Raw genomic sequence first — 26,515 nt, 5'->3', positions numbered from 1 at the left:
TATGCCATATATATATACAAACGACCCTTGATGCTTGGCCACACGAAGGCAAATCGATCCCTAACCCGAGCACACACCTATGTACATTTTTTTTCTAGCTACCCCCTTTTTNGTTTTTTTTTTTTTTTTATTAGAATCGGAATTCCACAGCATCGGATCCTCGTAGCATCTACATTCGCGCTGCGTCCCCACCATAATCTGAGCATTTCTTGCACGAACGCCCTGTCTGCGGCGCTCCATACATCCAAGCCCATATGCGTCATGTCGTCTGCGGTGATAGTCACTGGTGATGCATTATCGGATGAGGATGAGGACGGTGATCTGCTGCCGAGGAGTGGACGGTCATCGTTGTCGTCTTCCCCAATGTTGGCGGGTTCTGCTTCGTCTTCGTCTGGGGTAATTGGTTGGTCAGTGCGGTTCTCCTCGCTCTCGGCATCGTTGTTGTTGTCAATGGAGGAGTCTGCAGCGCCGTCGCGGTCATCCTGACGTGCTACGGCGTCTGCGAGCACGGTGAAGATCACCGTCGTGAGCCGGCGGAAATACGCAATCAGTGTGATTTCCTGCGGTTGAATGTTCGCATCGTGCGGGGCGGACGAGGCCACGCTTGGGTTCGGGCGGCTGTCATGGCCGCCGGTGAGAAGGGTGCGGTCGTGTTCGTCTTGTTCCTCTTCTTCCTCGGAGAGACCGCTGCGCTTTTCGCCTGCCGATGCCCACCATAGGAATGAGGTGTATGCTAGCCGGGGCCAGGAGACTGGTTCGACGATCGAGGCTGTTGAGTATGTGGACGCCGCGTCGGAGTCGACATCTGCGTCGGTGTCGGTGTCCGTGGTGTCAAGCGGCTCCGGATCGTTGCTGCGAGGGAGCCGCCGAAGGCCATCGCGGAGAATTGTGTAGCGGCGGGCATCACGCTGCGTGGCCTTGATTGCCACTGGCTTGGATGATACGGAAGGTGCCGACAGAGTGATCTTTGGATACACCTTGCGTGGCGCGTTCTTGGAGTAGGCTGGCGGCAGCGTGACGAGGATGTCGTACAAGCCCTGCTTGTGGGCCAGGACACTATCTGTGGTGCACGCGATCCAGCGCGAGAACTCGTCTGGCCCCGCTGCCGCGGAAAGGGAAGAGATGTCAATAACGCCAACGTTGAACAGCGGACGTGGGCGTAATGGCGGGGTGCCTTCATTAGGGAGTAGCGGGAGTAGGGACTGTGGTACTGTCGATAACAGCGCAAGGCCATATACTTGGAGCGGTCAGCAGAACAGGAACCCCAGAATGGAGGACTGCATACCATAATCGCAAGTTGCATGTACAGGCGCTTCACTCATAAATAAGATGCGCTTGCGCAGCAACGACGCACGGTAGAGCGGAAAGATCAAAGGCCCAAAGCAGGAAATGAGTTCTGGCAGTGAAGTCGCAGGATGAAGCGGAGCCAGCAACGGCCATGTCCCGCCGGGTCCGGCAGCCTCGCTGATAGACTGTCTCCAGTGCGGTTGATCGGGCCGATCCCGAACCGGCTTTGGACGTAGCGTTGCGGGCGACTCGGGTGGGGTTTCGATTTGGGTGTCGTCGTCTTTAACCCGATGCCTCTCCCAGTATTCGGCCAGTGGCTGCCTGTTGGCTATATCGTCTACACAGTGTCTGTGTCCAAACCGTCAGTCCACATCCACAAGAACTGCGCGGTTTCCGATAACTAACTCCGCGAGCTTCTTCAAACCAGCAGCATGCCTCCAGCTCTTCCCTAGGCGTCCATAGCTCAAGGGGACCAAAACCCCTACTGCAAGCATCACCGCATTACGCTCGCTCTCAACGCTGGGTCGATTCACGAAGGCACTGATTCCTGCATACTGACCATGAACAAAGTATCTGGGCATCCAAGACATTTCAGTCCTGATCACCGCGCACAATCCGTCATGGGGCGCCTACACGAGATCCTCGGTTACATTATGGAGACCCGATGGTAGCGATTTGTATTCGACGACTCCTTCCAGCTCCACTGTATTTGCGCAACTATCAGCTGACACTCAGGCCAGACACCCCAAATTCTATCGTCATACCTCCTGGTAGCGACTCTTTCCATGCAATTTCGTATCTAACCAGTATCAGCGTTAGAGATGTGACTCGATCACATGGCAGGGAGGACGGCGCTACCCCTTCTTAATGTCGAAGCGAATTAGAAACAGGGCCGCAATGCCTGGCGGCGACTCCAACGGTGGACCATGAGGCAGGTCCAGCCTCAACGAGGTCCTGCGATCGGATCTGGAGGCCATGGTTGAGCTTGGGAGCTCCCGGAGCTGGAGTTCCGATGGTGTCTCCCGCGGTTATCAATCAGATCGTGCCAAGAACGATTGCGCTAATCTATTTTTGGGCAGCTCCTTCTGGGGAAATTGGTAAATATAACTTAGACTGCCTGCCTTTTTCTCCCTGCTATTTTTCTCTATGTGAAAAAGGCGTGTAGATTGTTCACTGGTTTACGGAAATATTCGACTATGGAACTGCATCCCTATTACCCCATTGGAATCGACATCCCCGGCTACAAGCCCAATGACCGGCCCTTGGTCGTGATCTTGGGATACTTCTCCATAGGCGTGGCGGCAGTTTTAGCCGGCGCATTTGCTGTGGCGCGCTACTTGCGTCCCTCCATCTCGTGCGGCGATCTGTTCATTGTCCTTTGGTTTGCTCTATGTAAGCCCGGACAATAGTGTACAATTGGTCTAGAAATGCTAATGCAGAAATCGCAGCTGCTGCTCTGCACTGCGGGTTCGAGGGGTACCTCATCACCCACCTCGCGCAGATCCCAGGAGCACAGGACGTGCTCTCGCAGTTGTGGAAGGAATACTCAAAGTCAGATTCGCGGTACTTAACTGCGGACGCGTTTGTGACCAGTATTGAAACTGTCACTGTGGTCTGTCCTGAAATGGAGACTGAGGAGCCGTGATCGTATCTGACCAAGATTCATAGGTGGTCTGGGGCCCGTTGTGCTTCCTGGTAGCATACTTGACTATCGTTGACCACCCTCTGCGGCACCCTCTGCAAATCATTGCCAGCGTCGCTCACCTCTATGGGGCTACCCTCTACTACGCCACCAGTTTCTTTGACCAGTACGTCCACGGCGTGCCGCATGGTCGGCCTGAACCCCTGTACTATTGGGTGTACTTTATCCTGATGAACTTGCCTTGGGTCATTGTGCCAGCCTGTAAGTTCAAATGCAGTCCCTGTGCGGAAGTCTGCAGCTGCCTGGTGCTAACCCCACCACAGTTCTCATCCGCCAGAGCCTGACCGCCATATCTGGTGCCATTCGAACTGTAAACCACATTAATGCCCAGAAGAAATCCCGGTAAGATGTCAGTCTTGGATCTCGATTTCTGAATTAGGCGGTCTGGCACGGTGGACCGTTTCGTCCTTGTAGCTAGACGGTCTGTCCGTGCCACGTCGGCGGGAAGCCGCAGTGGTGTCGTGGCCAAAGGTCCACTGTGGACGAAATAAATAATCACTACAGACGGTACCTGACTAAGTACTCCGTACAATGACTTTAGAGATCGCAATAGATACTATCTCGGCAGGGACACCGCCAGATGCTTTCGGAACCTTTGATTCCTGGGCTTCTGCAATTGAAGGCTGGGCCTTTCAGGGACTAATCAGTTCTAGCCATATTGGGTAAGTATACTAGACCATTACGGTTGGCCATACTGGCTAGCTTGATTTAGTAACTGGGCTTGACCAAAAGAAATGAGGGCACGCTTAGCTAAGCGCCGGGCTTGCGGTCAATCACTTATCTCATGATCGCGATCGGCCAATCAGCGCCCAGAGATTCTGGTTACCGGGGTAGCATACAGCGTCATCGTCACAATCAGTTTAGGTGAACATCAGAGCTGTTTGAACATTTTGGCAGTCCATGTCGCCTTGTGCTTTGTGTTTTTAATCTTCGAGCATGTCTACGAGGTCTGTTGAATGGTATGTTTGCTCTCCTTTTTTCTTCTCCTTCCCAGCGTTTCCGATTTTGCTCCCACCGTTGCCGGACAGCCAAACCATGAACATCCAAAACATATAAACACATGACCCTGCCACATGATTCACCGCTCTCTGCGTCGTCAAGTTCAGAAAATATACAGTGTTCAGAGATTCTGACGATGAACTGACCATCACTACTTCAGACCCAGATGCCCACCCCGACGACTCCCCGTCGACACCCTGCTGACTTGGGTGGCTCGAAGAGCACCCCCGCCAAGTCGAAACCGATCGACATCGGTCTGCCTCTCGGAGACTATGACACCAACTCAGTGCGCGCCAAAATCCGGCTCTGGCAGCAACAGGGAGGTGGTGTCATCACAGTCAACGATCCCGCCGCGAAGGCAGATGATGAGGCGACGGAAAACCTGCCAGTTCGGTCAAAGGCGGACAAGGAACCACAACCTCCAAAGACGCCGACACGCTCCAGAGTTGAGAATCGCATAACGAATAACGCGAATGGCGCAAATGGAGACAAGAATGGGACTCGAAAGAGAAGCTATAGCACTCCGAAGAAACGGGTGGTGAGCGACGAGCACTGGCGCAAAGTCCGGAACCCGCCCACAACCCCCAAACAGACCAAGGTCCCAACGCCAAAGCGTATCACTGTCTACAAAATCAACGAGTTTGAAAAATCGTCATCGTCAGTTGCAGAGAAGAAAGACGATGCAAGAACTCTTCTTACGCCATCCCGTTTGGCCAAAGAAGGGATCAAACTCCACGCGTCACCGTCAACTCGAAGGACTGCAGCCAATACGCCAGCGAGGAGGCCTTCAAAGCGCCCAAATGTGGACCGCAACCAACAGGAAAAGCATTCCTCACGTCGTTCACCATCATCGAAGACGTCCGCATCAACCGAATCTGACAAGAAAAGTCTCGCCTCTGAAGTTGAAGGTTTACGAAGGGCTACTCCTCCTCCAAAAGACGACGATGACTGGGCTGCCAGTGAGGCCAACTTCACGGAGCTCTCCCGACTGAGACGCCGCGGATATGATCGCGGCAATACATTTAAGAAGTCCAAAGGGATTATCAGCCAGGTTCTCGGCGAGTCGAAGAAAGTTCTTGCGCCACCTCCTCCGCCTCCCCAGCCAATTTCCCCTGCCAATCGCGAAGCCAAGATTCAAGCCTGGCTATCCAATACGCCTGATCCGTTTGTTGACAATGATGACGGTGATGTATCGGCGGTGGATATGCCGGCTCCGCTGAAGACACGTCGCAGGAGTAAGGAATTCTCCTCGCGAGAACTATCGACGCAAGAGTCGTTCGAGAAAAGACGAGAATCCTCCGAGATTTCTAGAGATCGGAGTCGACGAAAAAAGAGCGCAGAGTATCACAAAAGCCAGTCAACTGAGGAGACTGGTGATCGCAGCAGGAGCAGATCAAAGTCTCCTCAGCCGGATGCCACGTCAATAGATTGTGCTGAGCCATCGTCGTTGACAAGCGTAGCTGAAAATACGCCAAATAGAAAGTCAACCGAGGAGAAAGATTCAGCCAGTCCAACGAAATCCCTGAGAGACAGTCGTCAGTGGGCGCGGCAAGGCGAGTCAAGCGATGGTCCCGTTCTCCCGCTAAGGGTCAGGAAGCCATTCCCTAGCACAGGTGTGCGTCTTTCCACCATTGCGTCAGAGGAAACATTGAGCAGCGCCAGAGATGAACATTCCACAGTTGACAAGGCCGACGTTCCATCCGTAGCTGGACCTCCTACTGAGGTTGGAATTGAGAATCCAACAAATGCTGAAGAGGAGTCTAAGCTAGAAGAAGAGGAGAAGGACCAATTTGATACGGACGCGCCTTCAGCGATCTCTACTGGATTGCAAAGACGCCTGACCAAACATTCTGACCTCATGTCCGTGCTATCGAACCCGAAGTCAAGCCGTAGAAGTGTGAGGTCTACTCGGAGTGTTCGCAGTAACAGGGTCAGGTTGGAAACTGCAACCCTCGAGGACCTGATGAAGGAATTGAATGCCGACGAGACAAAGTATATGCGCGAGCTCCGGACGCTGGTTGGTGGTGTCATTCCTGTTTTGCTGACATGTGTTCTTTCTCGATCGGATTCGGCTGTAGCCGCTGGCCTTTTCCGGCCTTCGCTCGATCCCACTGATGATATCAACTTCACCAGACCAATCGTGGATATGGGTGTCGTGCTCGAACGGTTGAAGAACATGCATAAGAGAATACCTCTCGAAGACAGTGACGCGCTGCTTTCGTGGGCGCTGGGAGCTCAGCGTGTTTACCGCGATTACCTCAAGGCATGGCGCATGGGCTTCCAGGACGTGGTGGTTAACTTGGCTCCACCTGAGGAAGCAGACTCGGCCAATGCCGAAACTCAGAGTCTGGACCAAGGCTTGGAAAGAGATGAGAACGGAGACGTCATCAACAGCAATGGCGAGAAAGTGGATGTCGCCTATTTGTTGAAGAGGCCTCTAGTCAGATTGAAGTACCTCTCGAAGACGTTCAAAGGCATCAACCACGTGGCCCCCTCTCCCAAGGCCGAAGAAGTTACTGGCATTTACCGTGAGCTTGTTGAACTGGCTCGCCGGCGCTCTCATGAGGAGCGGGCGAGACTTGAAGACGAGTCAGCAAACGCCATCGACAGCACCAGAGCCCGGAATCCAGAAACATTAGGTGTTCTTACTGGCGTTACAATTGACAAGACACGACGAGTCCTTGCTCGCGACTTCTTCAACTTGTCGCTTCATCATTCAAGCGGACAACGTATTGACTGCCGAGCCGAATTGCTCCTCAGAGATAATGCTCCTGGAGCAGGGGAGGGTGGCGATCTCTTGATCTGTGAAATTGATAATAGGGACCGCTGGCTCCTCTTCCCTCCTGTGGAGAAGGAATGCGTATCATCAAGGAAGGGAGACGCAAAAGGCGAGATTGTTGTCATGATCCGCGGTCAATCATCGGATGATCGCCAATGGCAGGAGCTCCTTTGTCTGACAATCGAAGACGAAGAGATCGCGCTAGAGTGGGTTCAGATGCTGGGCTCGGACCCCATACCCCCTGCCATTTCTCGGACTCAGAGCTTCTTGGCAAAGGAAAAGGCATCTCGCCGTCGCAGCATCGAGGAAGAAAATGGCAGGCAAACCACTTCTACGCCGAAGAAGACGCTACGTTTGCCGAGTCCGAGCGACATTAATGTGCCTATTGGAGAACAAGCAAGCGTCATCAGCCGCTTAGGGAAGAGCTCCGTTACGGACAGCTCAGCCCCCAGCACGATATTCAGCTCTGCAGATGGTGCCGCTTCTGCGTCTTCTCTTTCCGCTGTCACTGAATATGATTCCCGTGTACGTGAGTCATCCCCTGCATCCTCCGTGGATGCGCGTGCATCGCTTCCGTCCGCAAAGGAGCTGGCCGATAAGTCTACACCGGAGAAAACACCGCCAACGCTCAGGCGAGCCAAGGCGCAACGAATTAAGCCAGCAAGGAAATCGTCCCCATCTGGGAGCCCGAAGAAGTCCACAATGACTCCGGAGAGACAAACTTTGCCAGCGTCCACGCCTCCGAGTAACAGTCGGACGAAAGCGGGGTCCGATATGTCCACTAAGTCTCCAAGCCCCCAGTCCTCGAGAGAGGTCACTCCTGATGAGGTTCCACGGACACCTCGCCACCAAAGGGTATCTTCAGTCCCGTCCACAGAGATGCCGACGATCAAACGGCTTCGACCAAGCAGTCGTTCTAGCAAGGAAGCTACGCCACCTCCATTCTCTGATGACGAAGAGGACTGGCCCGATATCAAAACACCGAGCAGCAGTCAAAGCAGGAGCCAAGAGAGAGATTCAAACGGGCCGCCCGCGCCTCCTCCTCATCGAACACCCAGCTCCGCCCAGCAGAAGACAGTGCCTGTACTCACTCCTACAGCAATGCGGCAAAGACGGCGAACCTCGTCACCATTGAAGCATGAGTACGAGCCGTCGACTGCATCTGAAACATGTTCGGAGTCCGAGACATCCACTGTACGACATTACAGTATGGACTACTCGTCTTCGGACACGTCATCGGACTCGTCATCCTCATATACGTCAGATGAGGATGATCTCTCAGACGACGAGGTACCAACTCCCGTTGCTACTCCGTCAAAGCGTCCGGAGCGAGCTTCGCCGACCACGCCGCCCACTTCTGAACACAGCACGCCGTCACCGCCAAACTCCGCCTCCCAGGGACCTCATCCAAGGGTGGTTTCACAGCCGGCAAAATCGACCAAGGCCATTGCGTCATTGTTCTATTGGGCCGAGAATGGCCAGTGGGAGAGCATGTGTCCTGATGAGTGCACAATAGTCGTCTCACCTGGGCTCATCGAGGCCTACGAGATCACGAACAAGCATTCGCAGTCCGATCAGGCAAATGCAGGGGAGGCGAATAACTGCGACGATGACAACCAAAAACCCAAAGAGCGACCGATTATTGCCCTCGAACTGACGCCGCTTGTTCCCATCCGACGGGGCACTGCCATCGACATCAGCGTTCGATCTCCGCCACTCGAGAGGTCCAAGATCCGAAAGAGCAATAACATTCTATTCCGGGCACGGAGCGTGGAAGAGTGCGAAGTTCTCTATGGTCTCATCAATCACGCCAGGATCAACAATCCTACATATATTGCTCTTCAAAACTCGCGTGACCCGTACAGTGGCCAGCCAGAATCCCTCAGGCGATACAACTCGACGAGCTCCGAGAAACGAACCAGTTGGTTCGGCTTCCCGCGTCGTAAGAACAGCTATCGAGCCGCAAAACATGCGCCTTCTGTGGGATTGGCATCCGAAAGCAGTGTTGGAACAATGAGCACCGCATTCTCGGCTCTTAAGCGATTCGGCGCTGGAAACAGACTATTCAACATTGCACGATCGACCATCACGTCACGGACAGGCAGCCGCGACGGCAGCCAACACGACTCAGGGTCGATAGGGATCGGCGGATCGAAGTTGGCATCGATGGCGGAAGCAGTCAGAAACTCGGGCGGTATCGGTCTGTCTAACGCAAAGATCCGACTCTACGTCCGCGAGAGCACAACCAAATGGCGCGACCTGGGACCAGCGCGCCTGACCATCATGCCAGCGACACCGAAATCATCACGTCCCGGTACCGCAGAGAACAACAACAACACCACCGACGAGGTCACCGCCGCCGCCGCGACTGCTGCTGACGGCACCAATCCTCCCCCACCCATAGGCGGCAGCACCTCCCCACGTCGTCCAGTCCTCTCACAGGAGAAACGCATCATCATCCGCGGCAAAACGGCCGGCGAGACCCTCCTCGACGTCTGCCTCGGCGAGAGCTCGTTCGAACGCGTCGCACGCACGGGCATTGCTGTGTCAGTCTGGGAGGAGCACGAGGGCGGCAACATCGCGGAGAAGGGCGGTGTCACCGGCGGCCAATTCCGTGTGTACATGATTCAAATGAAGAGCGAAGCTGAGGCTGCATATACGTTTAGTTTGGTTGGGAAGCTACGATATTGATGATATCCCTCTTTTGATGCTGTTTTACGTTATGTGTATGGTTCGTTCATGGCGCACGTTTTCTTATGCTTTCATGTCTTCTTGATGCCCGGTTCATGAATTATGATTAGCAATGACTCAAACAATGCAGTTTATGTTCCCTGTCTGTCTATAGAGGGTAAATCATAATGCGCAAGGTAGTTTTCTTGTCAATGTATACAGCCAACTGGCGTAATACCCTTAACCCTAAATTATCCCCAACCTCGGCAAAGCGCCTGACCCCGAAGATGTAAATCCCGTCTTTGCAAAGATGTATCCCACACCATGATCGGGTTCTTTCAAAAGTGCCTCAAGAATTGGATCGTCCAGAATATTTTCCGATGGCGATCCGTCTGCTGCGATGACCGCCGGATCAATATGTCTGAATTGGGCGAGGTACCGCTGCATCCGCGCATGGTCCTTCTTCTTGGATTTTGATTTGTTGTTGATCGGGCTAGGATCCACCATGATCTGGGACCTCTTGAGTTCGGAAGCTTTGATCAACGGGGGAAGACTAGGAGAATCGCTGTCTTCGTCATCCTCGTCGGATTCGTCTTCATCAGTGGAAGAGCTGTCGGGTCGGACAGCATCTGATGCTGTAACTTCGGCCGGTGGTGTTCCCTGCCCACCGCACTTACAGTTTAGTAGCTCGTGCGTTTGGCAGCCGTCGCCATCGTACAGCCGGAAGATGTCCTTGAGTTCCTCCCGGGAGAACTGCGCGACGTTGGCCCCGCCCTTGTCCCCTTCCATGACGCTGTCCGCGAGCCCGATCTTCGTAACCTGCCGCTGCCAAATCTTCTCCTCGAGACCTCCCTTCATCATGATGCGGTAAATTCGACAGTGGCGTTTCTGGCCGTCACGGTGGATACGGGCCATCGCCTGCATGTCAGTTGCCGGATTCCAGTCCACGTCGAATAGGATCAATCGGCTTGCGCCTACGAGATTCAAACCCGTCCCACCCGCCTTCGCGGAGAGGAGAAATGCGAAGCACATGCTGGCGGGGCTGCGATTGAATTCATCTACGAGCTGCTGTCGTTTCCCGGAGGGCGTTGATCCATCCAGGCGAAGAAATGGTAGTCCCAATGACGTAAGTAACGTGGACAAAAGGTCAAGCGTAGAGGTGTAGTTGGAGACAAGGACGACCTTCTCGGTAGTAGTGGTCCGGAGGTTATGCAAGAGTTGATCGAGCACTCTGATCTTCCCGCTTGATGAAGGCGCAAAATAGCGGAGGAGATTTTGAGGGATTGTCGACAACAATGCTGTGACGGTAGAATTTTGGGGCTCATCGCCAGTCTTCGGATTCAACAGAGACGGACTGTTGCATAGTTTCTTCAGAATCGTAATCAAATGAAATGCCCCCTCCGTATTCCCCAAAGCTGTCTGGAAAACAGGCGACGCCAATACATGACGGTATATAGTTGCTTGGACAGATGTCGGATTGCACAGAAGCACGTATTCGGTCTTTGGCGGGAGGTATTTGGAAAGTATGTCAGCTGTTCGACGCAGCATGAACATCGATGTCAAGTTTCGTAGCTCTTCATTTCTTGCCTCGCCCTTTTCGATCTCCTTTCTAGTTGCCTCTGGCTGCCTGCTCCTCACAATTGGACCCTCGAACTCCCTCATGAAGCTCTTGTATGTCCCAAGCACGCCGGGATTCACGAGATCAACCGCAGCAAAGAACTCACTCAGATCATTCTGAATGGGAGTTCCTGATAGAATGATTCTTCTCGGTGTGTTCAAGGCTTGAATCGCCTGACCACTTTTGTTCTGCAATGTTTTTAACCTATGGCCCTCGTCGGCAATGACAATGTCGACTCCAGGACCTTGGCTGAGGCTTTCTTGAACATTGCGCAACTTCTCGTATCCAACGATCATGACATGATACGCCCTGCCTCTAGTAAAATCCGAAATTCGCTTTCTTTTGTCGTCGAACACAAACACTCCAATGCGCTCGTTGCCGAGCCATTTACGAAACTCTTTTCTCCAGTTGTTGATCAGTGTGACGGGACAGACAATCAAAGCTTTCTTTACGACCGGAGGATCTTCATAAATCGGATTCTGTTTCAGCAGAGTCCAAAGCAATGTGATTGTTTGGAGTGTTTTTCCCAATCCCATTTCATCTGCCAGTATGGCCCCTTGGCCATTGAAATCCCTCATTCCCATGACGCATTCGTACAAAAACTTCACCCCCTCACGTTGGTGTTCGCGCAAATGTTTCGCCAGTATTGGGTCGACCACAACGTCGACGACACTCTTCCCTTTTGGCACAGATGAAGGGCGCTTCATCACCAGAGCTCCAGGGGCATTGGGATCATGACGGGGGACGGGATTGGCACTGGGGTTCGTTGTGGTAACGCTGTTAATATTTTGTAACGGGCTCTTGAAACTTTTGTTAACTGCCGCAGTCGTAGGAACTGAGGCACTAAGTTTGGCCGACTGTGGTTTGTCGCAAGCAGAGCTTGTTCTGCCGGATGGTCTCTGTGCTGCATTGAGAACTGTCGGGGGTCTAAACACTGATGGTGATTTGTTCGAATCTTGTCTCTTGTTTGTCAAGCGTTCTGGTGAAGATGAGTTGAGTTTTTTGGCTCCCCCCAACAAATTCCGACCTGATAAGTATTCCTCTTTCGACATCTCTGATTCGACTTCAACCTCTTTTCCCCCAATTGAGAGGTTCTCACCGGGCTCGAGCAACCTATTTATCATAATTCGGCCCATCTCTCGGCCAGAAATGTCTCGAAGATACCCGTATCCTCCACGGATCGCCAATATCCCATCACCGTCCCATGTCTTGTGCTTTTTGGCTGTGAACTTCCGCCTACGTAATGGTATCAGCCAACCGCAAATCCCTCGTATCGAACCAGTCGTCAGCTAATGCAAAATGTAAGGACTTGACGAACCAAAGGACATTGTAGTACGCCTCGACATCATCTCCGCCGTTCCCCCGCGATCTTGACGCATCAGAACCTGAGTCGCCCACTGTCTGACCGGGCGGCCCATTCTTTATCTGTGTCAACGGCCCGCGCGACGGACCCAGCTTTATGCCAACCGAATTATCAAGAGGGCGCTCGGTGCCCGATTCCCGCTTTTCGCCATTGTCGACCTCGGCTCCGCTTTCACTGAGTCGTGGTCGTTTCCCCGGCCGAGTAGTTTCGTTTTCGTTCGTCGGAGTCGATTCAGCTGGTTGACTCGGCTTGCGTATCAATGGAGGCTTAAACGGCTTGAAAACCATGGCTGGCTTGACTGTCCTCTGTCGCTGGACACGTGAAGATCGATTGGCATGCTCTCTGTTCACGCGACGGAAGCCACGTCGGCGCGTTCCGAACACGAAGTCACGTGTTGATTGTTTACCCAGTGTCACGTGCAAAGATCGCCGTTGCTGAGATAGCGTTCATTGTTTACTCCGTACTTTTGCTTTCCTCTTCTACGATTTGATCTCTCTCTTCACCCGCTGACCCAACTGCTTTGACATGCCGAACTAACAACTTCCCAAACGCATTGAAAAAACAGTTGCAGAAGGTCATTCAAGTGTTCTTGGCATCCACATCTTGAGGCGTTCAATGCACGGACCGCTTTCCCAACGGCCAATGGCACAACTCGGCAGAACCAAAAGATCTAAAAAGTTCATCCAAAACATCAACGTCCAAACGGCAACTAATTTAGGGTTATGTACTTGAAGCGAGTTCAGAGTATTTCGTACCTAAAATCTCATGATCTTACTCATACCTCATTGTATTTCGCACTCGTTCTCAAACTGGAGTACATTACTCGTGCCACTCTACCCCTATCTAGTACTTGTAGCTACTAAGCACTACCCACTCCCCTTTCAAACAAAACCTCAACTCACAGATGAGACTGAATAAAGAAAGAGGGAAAGAATAAAAGCCATAACTCCAGAGCAGTCCACTTACAGAGATGTCTGCCCAGCCCACTAAGCATCGACACACAACGCAATGAGCTCATCGACCGCATCGTAGTTATCGTCGGTCTCCGTTGGGTCGAAATAGTCGATGTCTTCGGGTTTAGTAGACGGTGTTGAGGCACCGTCTTGATCATCTCCGCTGCCATCTTCGTTCCATTTGCGTTCAAATGCTTCTATGATCTCGGAAATCTCAAACTTGATTGCACAAACCTTTCCGTAAAGCCGCCATTTGGAGTCCGGGCCGCTTTTGGCTTCAGCCAAATATGCCTGCCATTGGTGAGATACTTCTCCATCCAAGGACCTTGCCGGCCTAGCGATGAAGCTGTATGGCCTCCAGACAAGTTTTCCGTCCGCGGTTGCTGCGCGAACGTAAGTTAAGATGCGTATGATATTGCCACGCTTGTCTTTGTGGGCCGTATCTCGCTTCACCGCGATCTTCATTTCGTCGATTTTGGCGCCCGGCAAGCGAATCTCCTCCATGATGGCAATCTGCTCCTTCATGAGTTTGCAGACAGCTTGCTCCACAGTGAACTTCCAATCACAGTCCATGCAATACAAATCCCAGACGATCTGGTTGTCAGTAGAAGCTTGCATTTTTGTCATCTTCATTAGCCTCTTCGGCGGTGGCACGCACTTGTCTCCTTCAACTGTATGGCCACATCTGTTAAAAACGTGGGTCAGTTGTTTGCCCATCTGGTTTTTGACAGGCGCGGGTCGTGGGACCCTAGGAGTCATGGCTGTAAACGGCTTCGATAGTCAGTGAACCAATCTTGTAACTCAGGAACTATCATAAACTTGATTTGATTGTGATTTTTGGAAGCAGTGTAGAAGCTTCATTTCGAGTATTTATAGTTTTCGATCCTCGAGATGGGATTTGCATCGTTGATGGAACAACCCGCAACATCGGTCATCGTGTGCGGGATGACTGGTATCATTGAACGCATATCTCTGTCTTAAATCGCCTGTACCACACCGCTTGTCCGTGCTGAGTATGTCTGCTTGTTGTTAGTCCCGCCAACGCCGAGCAATGCATTCGATTTCCAGCGCTTCTGTTGAAACGGTCTGTCGTGATACAGGGTTTCCCGCCAAACAATCAAATTGTGCATAGCAGCCGATCACAAAGGATTTTGTTGGTTCCCGTTGTTAAGAAGACCCTGTTTGAAAGATTCGTCGGCATTCCGGGTAAAAGGCTTCGGAATTTCAAAGGGTTTTGACTTGACTGTTAACAAAGAGATGTAGCCTGTCGGCCTTTCTACTTCGAGTATTCAATGTGTGTGAGAGAGTTCGTGGAGGGAAGGGTCATTACCACGGTGAATGCATTGTATATTCTAGAGAGTAATGCCCTGAAAGTCTATCTATCTTCAAATCCCCGCCATCCGCAACCTCGAAATCCCAATCCACGTCTAAATCTCATAACGCCAACTCATCTATATATGAATTCGTCATGAATCTCATAGGCACAGAAAGGATCTACCTTTGGTAATCTCTATGACAACGCCTTAGATGATAATCTCCGACACGCCGTTGGCCAGCTCCGCCTCCCTGGCCTGCGAGGCCTTCACAACTGGCTCAAACACCCCGGCCGCCGAGGCCACGAAACCCAGGAACGGCTTGCTGGGAGCAAGCACCCGAGACAGATACTCGGGATGGAACTGAACCCCGACATACCAGGGATGATCCTTCAGCTCGATGATCTCCATCCGTTCTCCCTTGTCGTCCTTGCCAATGAAGTGGAGCCCGGCGGCCTGGAGACGGTCAATGTACTCGGGGTTCACCTCATACCGGTGACGGTGTCGTTCATCAATGGTAGTGCGATCGAGTCCGTAAAGAGATCGCAGTTTAGACCATTCCGTATTGGGCTGGAAGATTGTCGGACGTGACCCAAGACGCATCGTTCCACCCATATTCACAGGGTCAATCTCAGGCATGAAGATGATCACTGGGTCAGAGGTCTGCTGGTCCAATTCAATCGAGTGAGCGCCCGAAATGCCGCAAACATTTCGGGCATATTCAATAACCGCGACTTGCATGCCCAGGCAGATTCCGAGGTACGGCTTTCCCTTTGTCCGAGCCCAGTGCGCCGCTGCAATCATACCTTCGGTCCCTCGAGCACCGAACCCACCGGGAACGAGGATACCCTCGGCAGTGCAAACATCATGCCACGCTTTGTGGAAAGCTTCCGGGTTGCTTTCCCTGGTTTCTTGCTCCAAATTGGTCGCATCGACCCAAACGATGTTGAGCTTTCGACGGCAGGCCATGGCAGCGTGCTCCAGTGACTTGATCACTGAAAGATAGGAATCGTGCAATGACACGTACTTGCCAACCAGGGCAATGGAAACAGTTTCATACACATGTTCTTGAGACGTGGTGAGCGTCTTCCACTGTCTCCAGATTCTTTCACCCTTTGTCACGAGGGACGGAGCAATGCTCTGCTTATCAATCTTAAGGCCTTGGCTCAGCTGGGTAAGGAAGCCTTGCTGCTCCAAAAGAATCGGAACATGATACGTGGAGACAACGTCATGAACACTGACAACCTGCTCAGGCTCGACTTGGCAAAACATGGCAATCTTATCTGTCGTCGCTTTGTCCAGTGATCTCTCACAGCGGCACGCGATCTATGTATCCCATTAGAGAAAAAATGTCGACAAGTTCATGGACTGGGTTAACATACCAAGTCAGGGCTCAACCCAGCGGAGCGCGCATCGCGAATTGCTTGTTGCGTGGGTTTGGTTTTCAACTCGCCATGGATAACAGGCACCAATGAGACGTGGATTTGGAGAAAATTGTCCTTGCCAGCCCGCCGGCGTAACTGGCGCATAGCTTCAACAAAAGGGGCACTCTCGATGTCACCAAGAGTTCCTCCAAGCTCTAAGCCCAAATGTTAATCCCCATTCAAAAAAGTCAACCCAGCTTCGGGCATACCGATAACGCAGACGTCAGGCTCTTCATTGCTGTCATCCGCAGGCGTTCGCGCAACACGTTCAACCCAATCTTGAATTGCATCGGTGAGGTGTGGTACGATCTGAACCGTGCGGCCCAAGTAATCACCACGACGCTCCTTCTCGATAACATGTTTATACATCTTCCCGGTGGTAATCTACTCCTTGTCAGGGATCAGTCCATAGGTTGAAAAAGAGTCAAGGGTACTCGCGTTGTTGTCTCTCGTAAGTGTGACGTTGAGATATCTCTCGTAGTTACCCAAGTCCAGATCCACTTCACCGCCATCATTCAGGACGAAGACCTCTCCGTGTCTGATTCACCGCGTCAGAAACATACTACCCAGTAATTGCGATGTGACGATAAATGACGCGTGTCTGGGTCCAATTTACATACTCGGTAGGAGCCATAGTACCGGCATCGACATTCATGTACGGGTCGATCTTGATGGACGTCACGTATAAAGTTGTCAGCACAATTGATCTACGGTGCGCTTAGGAAAGGAAAATACATATCTTGCATCCTAGCGTTTTCAGGAGGAGACCACTTGAGGACGCTGGAACACGGTCAACTGTCAGGGCAACTCCTTCACACGCATCGAGAGATAAAATAGGAAAATTTTCCAGCTATCAATTTTGCTAATTCCGTGGACGAGGTAGGGACCGCACCGATTACGCCTTTTCCGATGCCACTGATGACACCTGCCCCGAAATAAAATTCATGTTAACGAAGCTACTCCAACACAAAATTCTGATAAGCGACGCGCGACGATGACGTACCTCCGGACACAAGTACGTACTTCATGATGGCGTCTATACAGGAAAAACCCCCAGAAAGTTAACGTAGCAATATAATCCAGAGAGATAAGAAGTCCAAATCAAAAGTATAGGGTGCCTTTCCTGGCTATGGCCAGGGGGGGAGAGGAAAAAGAGAAGAGTAAGAAAAATCGAGCCAAGCTTTTTTCAGCGGGGACAATCTCGACGCGAGCCATATCAACACGTGATTTCAGCTATTCATATCATCACGTGAATTTGTCAGCCCTAAACCCCTACGCTGCCCCGTTTTTCAGAGTACAGTAATTAGGGTTCTATACTCAGGAAAGCGCCGTTTTACAGAGACGGTACATTGATACTTCTTGAGAAGAATTTAGAATCCGAGCAACCGCAGCGCTGAAGGTCTTCGTTGCCAAAATGGCCCAGATTGTGCTGTCATTAAAAGTGAACTCGCCAAAGAGAGAAAAAGGGTCATGATTTGAACTTACAAAGGACCTCTTACCGCTACTTCTGCAGTAGATATTAACAGGAATAGCGTCAGCACCAAACGTAAATTTGAACGATAACGACTACATAGTACGAGTGCTCCCATACTCAGATTCTGAAACCCAGGAATTCAAGCTTTCAACTGCGGCGTATCCGCAATCCTGAACACATATTTGACCGCACTCGCCTTCCCATTCTTGAGGTCGTTCAGAGCAGCCTCAACGCCCGCGAGGCCGTTCTCGCGCACCTCGAACGGATGCCCCGAAAACCAGCCGTCCCGCAGACCTTTTCCAAAGTACCGGAACCCGACAAATCCCAGGTCGCGATTGGCGGCGACATCATTGTGCACGTCGACGGCGAAGGTGAGGGTATGCCGGACGGTCGGCGGGAGAGAATCCGCGTTGTAACGGAGCACAAATGTAGCCGCGCCTTTGGGATCAATCACTTTCCCGACGATATCGGTGCTTCCATGTTCCGAGACGGCGTCAAACGCAAAGGGGAAGTGGGTGAAACTCGGTGCGGCCTTCTTCAACGCTGCCTGGAGTTCCTGCACCACGGCATCGGCTCCCTTCCGATAGTCCACAATCGCATCGCCCTTGGTCGAATCGAGTAGAGTCTCAACATACGATGCACCTTTGCCGGCCACGGCGATGATGGGATGGATATTCGCTTGGCGCGCGAGCTTGATCGCAAAAGAACCGACGGAGGTCGATCCGCCGTATACCAACAGCGGCGTCGGGTCCGTGGCTGGTGTCCACGGCGCTGACAGCCGCAGATTCTTGAACAGGCCGACTAGAGCCGTACCCGCGGCCAGCCTGGAAAATGATTAGCAAAGGCCCAGATGACAGGACCAGAGAATGCATCATACGGAATTGTAGCAGCTTCTACTCGACCATCAGCACGGATTGCCGATGCATGTTATCGCTGCAGTCCCTTACCTTCAAAACTGATATTGTCAGGGATTGGGAAAGTGGTGTGATCCGACGCCACGGCGTACTCAGCGTAGCTTCCATGAGGAGTACCGGGCTCGTGGAACGCGGCCACTCGATCACCGGGCTAATCCAACCGTCAGTCCTTGCAATTGCTCCCCGCTTTAACGTAAAATTTGGGTCTAACCTTGAAGTCCCGGACATTCTTGCCGACCTGGTGCACTATGCCGGCGATATCATCGCCTTCGTTACGGTTAGAGTTTTGGAACTCTGGCCGTTTCCAATCCTTGGGATTGCTCCCGGATACAACGACTTTGATCACGAGTTGATCATCTCCCGGCGTTGGAATGGGAGTGTCCCTGAAATGCGTCTTGGGACCTGCGGAAACGGTGAGTTCAAGCGGCATAGCAGGCAATCTAATCTATCAATTCGCAATCCGGAGAGAGAGTCAGTCAAGTCTATGCAGAGGAGATTCTGATAGCCACGATACAACGACCGGCCGAATTTATGCTCTTAGTTGAAGTAGTTAATCATATCTAACTTTGAGTTACGATGTACTAACCTAAGCTGATGCAATCGTATCACGTCAACACGCGGCAGCATGTGCAACAAGGGAAGTTGTTGCTCGATAAATCCCCGCATCCAACCGGGTCCGATCGAAACGAGTAGTACGTTATGGTAGCAATGTGCTATACTCGTGCTTTGAGCCATTCGTTTCGAAAGATTGCGAAAGAAATATTTACAAATCAAGCACATCACATAGCGCTGAAGTGCGGAGCATACAGACACGGAGTAGAATTAAATGATGAGTCCACCTGTTAGACTGACAAACATCTATCGGATCGTGATTCAAAGGGTTCTTCACCAGTGCGGGGAATTTCAACCCACTGTAACTCCGTGATACTTGCTCTTTATACGATCATGGAATTCGAGCAGACACAGAATATCACATAGATAAGGAATCTGTAGTATGCAATAACTTGGATATTCCATCGTTTACAAAATGAAGACACCTGAATGTGTGCACTTCAAGATGACAGTTCTAAAAGTACTAGGAGTGTAACTGCCAACCTGTATGTCATCGAACCCAACCCCTCTCTGGGAGTAAGACGGAACTACGGGCCGACAAGGCTGTCAAAACAATAGAACTGGATGCGTTAGCCGAGGAAGGGAGAGGGATGTCGTCATCAGCTTGCAGAAATGTCGGCAGTTTTGCATTGGTCCAGCTGCTCCCGATATAACCAGGGACAAGCTCGGAGATAACGGGAGGACGGAGAAAAGAATGTAGACTTTACTATGAATGGAAAATTCCTCATAGTCTAAACCAAATCAAGGAAAAGGCTGTGGTCTAAAATGCGGGGCAGCACTTGGTCAGTGGCCCAACTTCTCCGGAATGCATTGTCTGTACCTGAAAGGAAAGAAATGCAGCTTCAGTATGCTGTTGAACTACGTAAGAAGGCCAGCCTACAAGGTACCAACTCGGGTTCGGAGGGATAGATCGAGTCGCATGGTCTTCCCAGTACACAAACAGGCGCTACCATGGCGTTACCTGGTCTGAAAAGGAAACTTCCACGCAGGTACTACTTGAACTGTAGAGAGGTTACTTGATTAGTATGGATGAGCAAGTACAAATGAAGCGAGGCACAGTCAATCGTTGACAAAGCCGGCTGGTTGAGGAACAGGAGACCATCAGAGCCGGTTAAGCTGGCACTGGCGACACAATCTGAGGTTGCACTGCGAGCATTCCAGGATATAATATGGCATTCTGTCCCAGCATTCCTCACACCTGTACCTTCCGTCAACTCGCCTCCATATGCCTTGATGATGGCATTCTTCCTCTCGAAGATGGTCCATAACCTGGCGAACACGTGCCGGCCCTGGATTTCCACCTGCGTTCTGAGCCCGCGCGACAATGTCACGAGCTCTTTCCACAAGCCGGTCCTCTCGCCACTGTTCGCAGCCACAGGTCTTCCAGGGCCCTCCACACTCGTAGCAGAATTCTGCTCGGCAACGACAGCTACGGCCTTTGTCAGATTATAGACCAGATGGTAGGCAGTACTATTCGATGAGAACTGGTTTTCACTCACATTATATGATTGCATCCGACGGTGAGTTCTACCACGGAGCGGCATCTAAAACATCGCTGCCATCCTCGTTCTCTGGCCAGCTCCAAGACTTCCTCTGTCCCGTCCGGACATTCCCCACTATGGGCCTGTTTCTTGCAAAGAACGCAGGTGCGCGTATTGCAAGAGCTGCAAATACCAACGTTCATGCGGACGCTGGTAGGGGGAATGTACTTTGAGCATGTCGCACGGGAACAGTACGTCCGAGAAGAGTCATTGATTTCAATGGACTTTTCCTCAAACGCAGCAATTTGAGCGCTGCTGAGAAAGTCTCTCACTTGCAACAACGGAATAGGTTGACGGCAGCATCGAGGTGGAAAGAGGGATTCATCAACCAGCGAGTTCGTGAAGAGTTGGACGATGCAATCTTTGCAGTTGACATGCCCACATGGAGCCCTGGTTGTGTCGAAGCTAAACTTTCTTTCTGTACAGACCTCACACTCGACCCGGCTCGTGGGATGATAGCTTGAACGTACCGTGTCTCTACTGCTCTCTCCATTGTCGAATTCGGCAGAATATCCGTTCTGCTGAATTTCTCGTTCATCGGAACCGGCAAGACGCAGCACTAGCTGCCTATCTCTAGCGGCTATGGCCTCCTCCCGCATTGCACGAGCCACTGCATCACCATCATCACGAACGGCAGTTGCAATGCTCTGAGCAAGTCTTCGATCCCTCAAGAGCATGAGCTGCTGCTGAAGCTCAGACTGTACTGCTTTAAGATCGGCACTCATTCCAGTTTCCTCGCCTGCCCTCTGCTTCCCCTTTTGGTTCTGAAGCATCTCTTCAACATCATTTTGCAGAAGTTCGAGAATTAGTGATGTATCTTCGTCGGTCATGCTATAGTCTGCCATGTTTGTCGAGTGTGCAGTGAATGCTAAGCCACAAGTGGTCAATCAAATGAAAGCTGGCTTTCTCGTTGCAAAAGTGGGAAAATGCTTAGGCTCAGAAAGATTGGAAAAGAGAGATTAGCTCTATGGATGCTGCGCGCAGTTGAAAGTGGTTCAAGCCAATTCTGTCTAATGAAGAATGTTTGAGGCGAGTCAATAGGATACGCTCCAAAGGCATTCACGCAATGAGAGCATGGTATGTTTACAATTTCTTAAAAAAAAAAGGTCAGACCAGATCCGGGTAGCACGTGATTGTGTGTTGTCGTTATCTATTGACTTCGTCCTAATCAAGGAGGCAAGTTACTTCTATGATAGGCCAGTCTTGAACAACCAGACACAATCAGAAGAAATTCTGCCCTTGGCCATGAATTTTCTGCTGAATATTTGTTGAACGACCTTTGGGACAGAAGATCACCTCGAATCCTGCACCTTCCCGGATAGTAAAAGTCGACGTTATATCGTCATAAGCTGTGAACAAGTGAGTACACGGTCGGTAGTAGTATGATGCAATCAACGACTTTCTCACACTTACCATAGCTATATGCGTCTGGACATACCTTTTTCGCGGTTTTACTATACAGATTTGGACCGCAAGTAGATGGCGAATTATGGTTGCCCGCACAGCAATCTTCGTCTCTCCCATACTTGGCACAAGAGGAGAGACACGGATCAAAGTCAGGACGGGGAATATTGTCATCCGGATATGGGAAGACGCCGTCGCCAGGCTTCGGTGGAGGTTGCAGTTGAAGAGACCACGGGCACCACCGCGAGACTGCATGCCTCTCGAGAGACTCCTCCAACGGGGTTTTGTAAGTTATCGAATCAACTGTAATGTTGACAGGTACAGTCGCCGTCGTGTCGTTGAGACTTTCCAGGGGTAATAAGAAGTTTGGACTGCCGATACATACAGGATTCGTTGTATTTGACGGGATGCTAGCCAGAGATGGATCATCAGATTCGGTGTGTAATGACACAATGGCGATCGGAAGGTTGTAGCCATCCACAAGGGAGATGTCGTAAAAGGAGAGGTTCATATCTGATGACATGGTGAATTCTGCTAACGTTGCTGGTTGACCCTAAATACGATATTAGCATATATCTGGATAGATCAACTCGCGCTAAACTGACAGTTCCTTTGCAATCAATTACTCCCCCGCAATCCCCCGTGAGGCATGCTTGGCCGGTTCCAAACCATCCCCCTTCTACCTTTGGCCCTGTCCCTTGCTCATTAAAACTGCAGTTTGTTCGACCCCATATTCGGCCCTGCCAATCTGCACTGACGGTGAAACTTGTTGTGTTGCCGGGTTGAGCGCGATATCCTCCTGTGCTCGGCCCTCTTCCGTTCTGTGTGGCGATGGCCGGGTAGATGTCGACAGGACAGTGGTTTCTTATCCTTAATGGCCGCTCCTCAGCGCTAGCGAGCTTCGCAGAAGCTCTTGTTTTCATGTGGTGAAGCGCATGGCTGTGGTCAAGGAGGAAAAGATAGAGTAGTGACGTCCACAGCATGTCAGCTGCGAATGGAAAAGACAGTTTTTCTTCCAGACCCGGAGATCTGAAGAGCTAAAAGAATTTAAAAAGGACGGTGCTAGAAGTTTTGTCTCAATTTCTCAGATGTAGTTGAGACAGCTACGAAAGTACCAGTATTTGAGTATCAGTCTGCTCAGTCCTTACTTATGCCCCATCACAGCTCGGGGAGTGTCGAGCGGTTCTTGCACGAATCGTCACGGGGAAGCTTCCATTCATTAATTGAACTTGTCTTGTTGTCATGAAAACCCTTGCATCAAAGAAATCATGACTGAACAAATGAGTGGACAGGATACTTTCTTTGAAGTTTGACTGGATGGCTCGGAAGGAAGGGCCAAGTTAGGGCTTTTTAATGCGTGAATTAATAAAGATCAGCAAATAGATTCTTCTAGCTTAATCAGGCAGTTACAGTTTACGTTTATTAACTGCTTATGGTTAGCTTACTTCCGTATTAATCCATGCCGAGGCCTCAGGAACCGAGATCTACGCGCCGGCTACGGACGTTTCAGTCTCGAGCAAGCTCTTGAACCAATCGCTAGCCTCGACTGCGTTGGAGCTTGACACCCTTCAGTTCTTCACTCCTGGGCAGGCAATCAGCTGAAACTTCTACTTTGAAGATCAGAATTTCCTTTCGCATGGCTATGCTCTGAGATAGGATGAAGCTACTGACTACACCCCAACACGAGTGGTTAGGCTCTCGATGCCATATATAAATAAATATAAATCAAGATTCCTCTGCCTTGTCAAGGCCTCTTTTGGCTCTTCAGATGTGGACATTGCTCATGACGCATCATCATCATCCGTAGTCGATGAAGAACTTCTAATCGCCGCACTTCACACAGAGCTTATGATGACCGAAATTTGCAAGATAGTGCCTCTCCGTCACAGTGGCGAGACGCCCTTCGTGTGTCAGGCACGATCCGGTGCCAACGTTACAATATCATCATCGGAATCATTCTCGAAGAAATTATACAGCTACTCCAATAATTTTTCTTTCATAAGCTCTGTAGTAACAACTTAGTTATCCCACAAACAGCCGTTCTTGGTCCGAACTCATTCACTCCATGCAAACAATGCAACATTAAAAGTAGATGAACAAGTACTCCATACTAGTACCGCAAAACCTGTTCAGACAGCCACCCAAACCTTTTTGATGCAACAAAATCCCTCAGAAACACAGAACATAGAAATCGTCATGACATGGCATCACTCAGCTTCGTCTGCTTTTCCCCTCGATCACGTAAACTAGCGGCGTACTCAAGCACCGTCTGCCCCCAAACGTCGCGGCCCTTGTACTTGGCCATATCTTCTGGCCAGCTAACAATCTCTGCAGCGAGGTTCTGAACCTCTTCGGGAGCGAGTTCGTCCAGGGGGGACAACGTGGTCTTGACGGTGAACAGGAGTGCCTGGGTGCGAGGCAGTCGACGGAAGGTTTGTCTCTCCCGTCGAAGGATGACATTGCCCGGACAGAGGCCATTTTCTTCTTCTGTGAGGCTGTCCGGACGGAACAATGTGGTGCAGAGGTCCTCGTTGGTTCTTCTTGTTTCCAAGAAGTAGTTCGACCGCTCCATAGGCGACTTTGGGGTCAGCCGACACATGAATCTACCGTTCGGTTAGCGCGACTGGATCTCGGCCCACTGGATACAAAAGCAAGGCTTACTTGTGGACTGAACGTCCGATTTTTTCATTCCATTGTGGCACAGGGCCATGGAGCTGGGATAATGTAAATCCTATCCGTCGGTGGACAGTCCATCCGACTGGGAATAATGTGGCACTGGCTGCACTGTGCACGGGATTAGCCATTGACTTGCCATCAAGGGATGTTCAGCAAGGGGAATTGCGCACATACAGGTAATACTCGCCATCCGTATTCTGCATCAAGACGCTCAGATCCTCCATGGTCAAGCGAACGGCAATCTCCAAGGGATGCATGCTGGGGTTGGCTCCGCCAAACGTGAAGGTCTCATTGGTCTTGAGGTTGTGAACCTCGGTTTCGCGCCCACGTTTCTTCATCTTGAACATGGTTGGAAACCGACTACATAGAAAGTCTGTGACCATCTCGAGAAGCTCTTCACAGGCAGCATATGACTCTGGCAAGTACTGAATGACATTCTCTCGGTTGTTCTGGAGCAGCTCCAGGCGAACCTCGTGTTCACGCATGTAATTCTTGTCGACGGTCAACCAGTTGTACTCGTCGAGCTTCCGCAAGCCCATGGTGATGTGAAACTTCTGCCGCCCTTTAATCGGCTCGCATGGATATGGGGGCAGATGTGTGACATCATCATCAACAAGGTCCTTGCGAAAGCTCCTCTTGCTGAGCAACGACGGCAACCACTTCCACAGCCACTTGACAAGAACACCAATAACAGACAATGCTAACAACGAGAGAGAACAGACCATGCTTGATCGGGGAGGAGGCACGCCTCCGTGATCCGAGGGTGCATTAAAATTCCGCAGATCGAAGCTTGTCATTGAACAGGAACCTCTCAAACTCACTCACGATCAAGTGACAGGAAAACGCAACGAGTTGAGGGGAAATTTCCTTGATCTACCACCACGCAGTGCAAGAATGAAAGTCTATGCCAGGTCTGGAGCCATTCATCGATCCGGTCTACCTTTTTAAATGAGTTCGCGTAATATTATCTAACCCCTATCCTCAGACGGAAGGCCTGAAAAATCCATGGCTTTCAGTTTGCTGCGTGAGGTGCCTGGCCCAGTGGTCAGAGCTTTCCCCACAAAATGCAGCATCTGCCACATGATCGGATCGTTTTTTCTTGGGCTGCAATTCGGAAATCCTGGGTCAGAAGGACAGCAATAGCCTCAACAGCCTCGGTGCTAGGAAGATCAGGCCCAGCAGCCGGGGGCCCCGTCGGGGATCAACCAGTTTGGTTGGACATGAGCAATGAAACGTTGCGCCGCTAGCGATGGTCATTCTCTATTTCCATACCCCAAGAGTCAAAGGACTACGGGTACGCGTTGCTGGAGTCAGAGTCTGGATCATTATGGAGGCGACGGAGCTTACTTAGTGCCTGATCCACCGAGTGATGATGATCTGGGGATTTTGAAACTTGGCGCGTGATAATGCTAAGTGTTCGTTGGGAGATCCATTTCACGATTCGTTGCGAGTCGTTTCTTGCCACCAGTTCAACTGTCGGGTTTGTCGATCCGGCAGCTCTGGCTGGCCAGGAACCAACGCAATCCCAGTCGTACATCACCGCAATTGCGTCGCGGATTGTAATTGACCAACCCATTTGCGATGGGCTGGGGAGTCTTGGGAGCTTCGTTTACGGAAGTGGGCCTACACGCACCGTTCGGTGAACGGTTCATTGTCCGTGGCGAGCAGAACCTCGCCGACGATCGTCTATGCTACTCGTACTCGTACGCGCGCCGTCACTCAATTCATGGATGCAAATTGCTGTTCCACAAATATCGAGGCTTGGGCCTCAATGCTTGCTTTTTTT

At 51.2% G+C, this 26,515-nt stretch overlaps 10 protein-coding genes across 10 annotated transcripts; 2 read left to right on the top strand and 8 right to left on the bottom strand.

Moving 5' to 3' along the window:
• Nucleotides 1-130: 130 nt before the first annotated feature.
• VTN49DRAFT_2862 (uncharacterized protein) lies at nucleotides 131-2,264 on the bottom strand (the record flags this gene model as incomplete). The annotated part of the gene is made up of 7 exons (XM_069410634.1): nucleotides 131-169; nucleotides 243-1,237; nucleotides 1,286-1,635; nucleotides 1,693-1,860; nucleotides 1,921-1,990; nucleotides 2,052-2,086; nucleotides 2,146-2,264. 7 exons carry the CDS (start codon nucleotides 2,262-2,264, stop codon nucleotides 131-133), a joined length of 1,776 nt encoding a protein of 591 aa, XP_069269420.1.
• A 219-nt stretch (nucleotides 2,265-2,483) lies between these two features.
• VTN49DRAFT_2861 (uncharacterized protein) lies at nucleotides 2,484-3,335 on the top strand (the record flags this gene model as incomplete). Its single annotated transcript, XM_069410633.1, has 4 exons — nucleotides 2,484-2,679; nucleotides 2,736-2,899; nucleotides 2,956-3,190; nucleotides 3,253-3,335. The coding sequence occupies 4 exons, from the start codon at nucleotides 2,484-2,486 to the stop codon at nucleotides 3,333-3,335; spliced, it is 678 nt and encodes a 225-aa protein (XP_069269419.1).
• A 610-nt stretch (nucleotides 3,336-3,945) lies between these two features.
• VTN49DRAFT_2860 (uncharacterized protein) lies at nucleotides 3,946-9,458 on the top strand (the record flags this gene model as incomplete). The annotated part of the gene is made up of 2 exons (XM_069410632.1): nucleotides 3,946-3,948; nucleotides 4,149-9,458. 2 exons carry the CDS (start codon nucleotides 3,946-3,948, stop codon nucleotides 9,456-9,458), a joined length of 5,313 nt encoding a protein of 1,770 aa, XP_069269418.1.
• Nucleotides 9,459-9,683: 225 nt separating this feature from the next.
• On the bottom strand, nucleotides 9,684-12,705 carry VTN49DRAFT_2859 (uncharacterized protein; the record flags this gene model as incomplete). The annotated part of the gene is made up of 2 exons (XM_069410630.1): nucleotides 9,684-12,291; nucleotides 12,374-12,705. The coding sequence occupies 2 exons, from the start codon at nucleotides 12,703-12,705 to the stop codon at nucleotides 9,684-9,686; spliced, it is 2,940 nt and encodes a 979-aa protein (XP_069269417.1).
• Nucleotides 12,706-13,404: 699 nt separating this feature from the next.
• VTN49DRAFT_2858 (uncharacterized protein) lies at nucleotides 13,405-14,130 on the bottom strand (the record flags this gene model as incomplete). Its single annotated transcript, XM_069410629.1, has 1 exon — nucleotides 13,405-14,130. One exon carries the CDS (start codon nucleotides 14,128-14,130, stop codon nucleotides 13,405-13,407), a length of 726 nt encoding a protein of 241 aa, XP_069269416.1.
• Nucleotides 14,131-14,894: 764 nt separating this feature from the next.
• On the bottom strand, nucleotides 14,895-17,136 carry VTN49DRAFT_2857 (uncharacterized protein; the record flags this gene model as incomplete). The annotated part of the gene is made up of 8 exons (XM_069410628.1): nucleotides 14,895-16,010; nucleotides 16,067-16,263; nucleotides 16,318-16,492; nucleotides 16,547-16,646; nucleotides 16,729-16,790; nucleotides 16,848-16,888; nucleotides 17,001-17,033; nucleotides 17,112-17,136. 8 exons carry the CDS (start codon nucleotides 17,134-17,136, stop codon nucleotides 14,895-14,897), a joined length of 1,749 nt encoding a protein of 582 aa, XP_069269415.1.
• Nucleotides 17,137-17,721: 585 nt separating this feature from the next.
• On the bottom strand, nucleotides 17,722-18,926 carry VTN49DRAFT_2856 (uncharacterized protein; the record flags this gene model as incomplete). The annotated part of the gene is made up of 4 exons (XM_069410627.1): nucleotides 17,722-18,406; nucleotides 18,460-18,475; nucleotides 18,530-18,647; nucleotides 18,708-18,926. 4 exons carry the CDS (start codon nucleotides 18,924-18,926, stop codon nucleotides 17,722-17,724), a joined length of 1,038 nt encoding a protein of 345 aa, XP_069269414.1.
• Nucleotides 18,927-20,100: 1,174 nt separating this feature from the next.
• Nucleotides 20,101-21,494, bottom strand: VTN49DRAFT_2855 (uncharacterized protein; the record flags this gene model as incomplete). Its single annotated transcript, XM_069410626.1, has 3 exons — nucleotides 20,101-20,254; nucleotides 20,313-20,537; nucleotides 20,608-21,494. 3 exons carry the CDS (start codon nucleotides 21,492-21,494, stop codon nucleotides 20,101-20,103), a joined length of 1,266 nt encoding a protein of 421 aa, XP_069269413.1.
• A 376-nt stretch (nucleotides 21,495-21,870) lies between these two features.
• On the bottom strand, nucleotides 21,871-23,036 carry VTN49DRAFT_2854 (uncharacterized protein; the record flags this gene model as incomplete). Its single annotated transcript, XM_069410625.1, has 3 exons — nucleotides 21,871-21,998; nucleotides 22,063-22,606; nucleotides 22,659-23,036. 3 exons carry the CDS (start codon nucleotides 23,034-23,036, stop codon nucleotides 21,871-21,873), a joined length of 1,050 nt encoding a protein of 349 aa, XP_069269412.1.
• Nucleotides 23,037-24,247: 1,211 nt separating this feature from the next.
• On the bottom strand, nucleotides 24,248-25,526 carry VTN49DRAFT_2853 (uncharacterized protein; the record flags this gene model as incomplete). Its single annotated transcript, XM_069410624.1, has 3 exons — nucleotides 24,248-24,656; nucleotides 24,715-24,837; nucleotides 24,904-25,526. The coding sequence occupies 3 exons, from the start codon at nucleotides 25,524-25,526 to the stop codon at nucleotides 24,248-24,250; spliced, it is 1,155 nt and encodes a 384-aa protein (XP_069269411.1).
• Between the last annotated feature and the right edge of the window lie 989 nt (nucleotides 25,527-26,515).

This window comes from Thermomyces lanuginosus (genome assembly GCF_041956635.1).
Source record: "Thermomyces lanuginosus strain ATCC 200065 unplaced genomic scaffold VTN49scaffold_27, whole genome shotgun sequence".
Classification (NCBI taxonomy): domain Eukaryota; kingdom Fungi; phylum Ascomycota; class Eurotiomycetes; order Eurotiales; family Trichocomaceae; genus Thermomyces; species Thermomyces lanuginosus.
The sequence above is the reverse complement of the archived record's forward strand: the minus strand, read 5'-3'. Positions and strand labels throughout refer to the sequence as shown.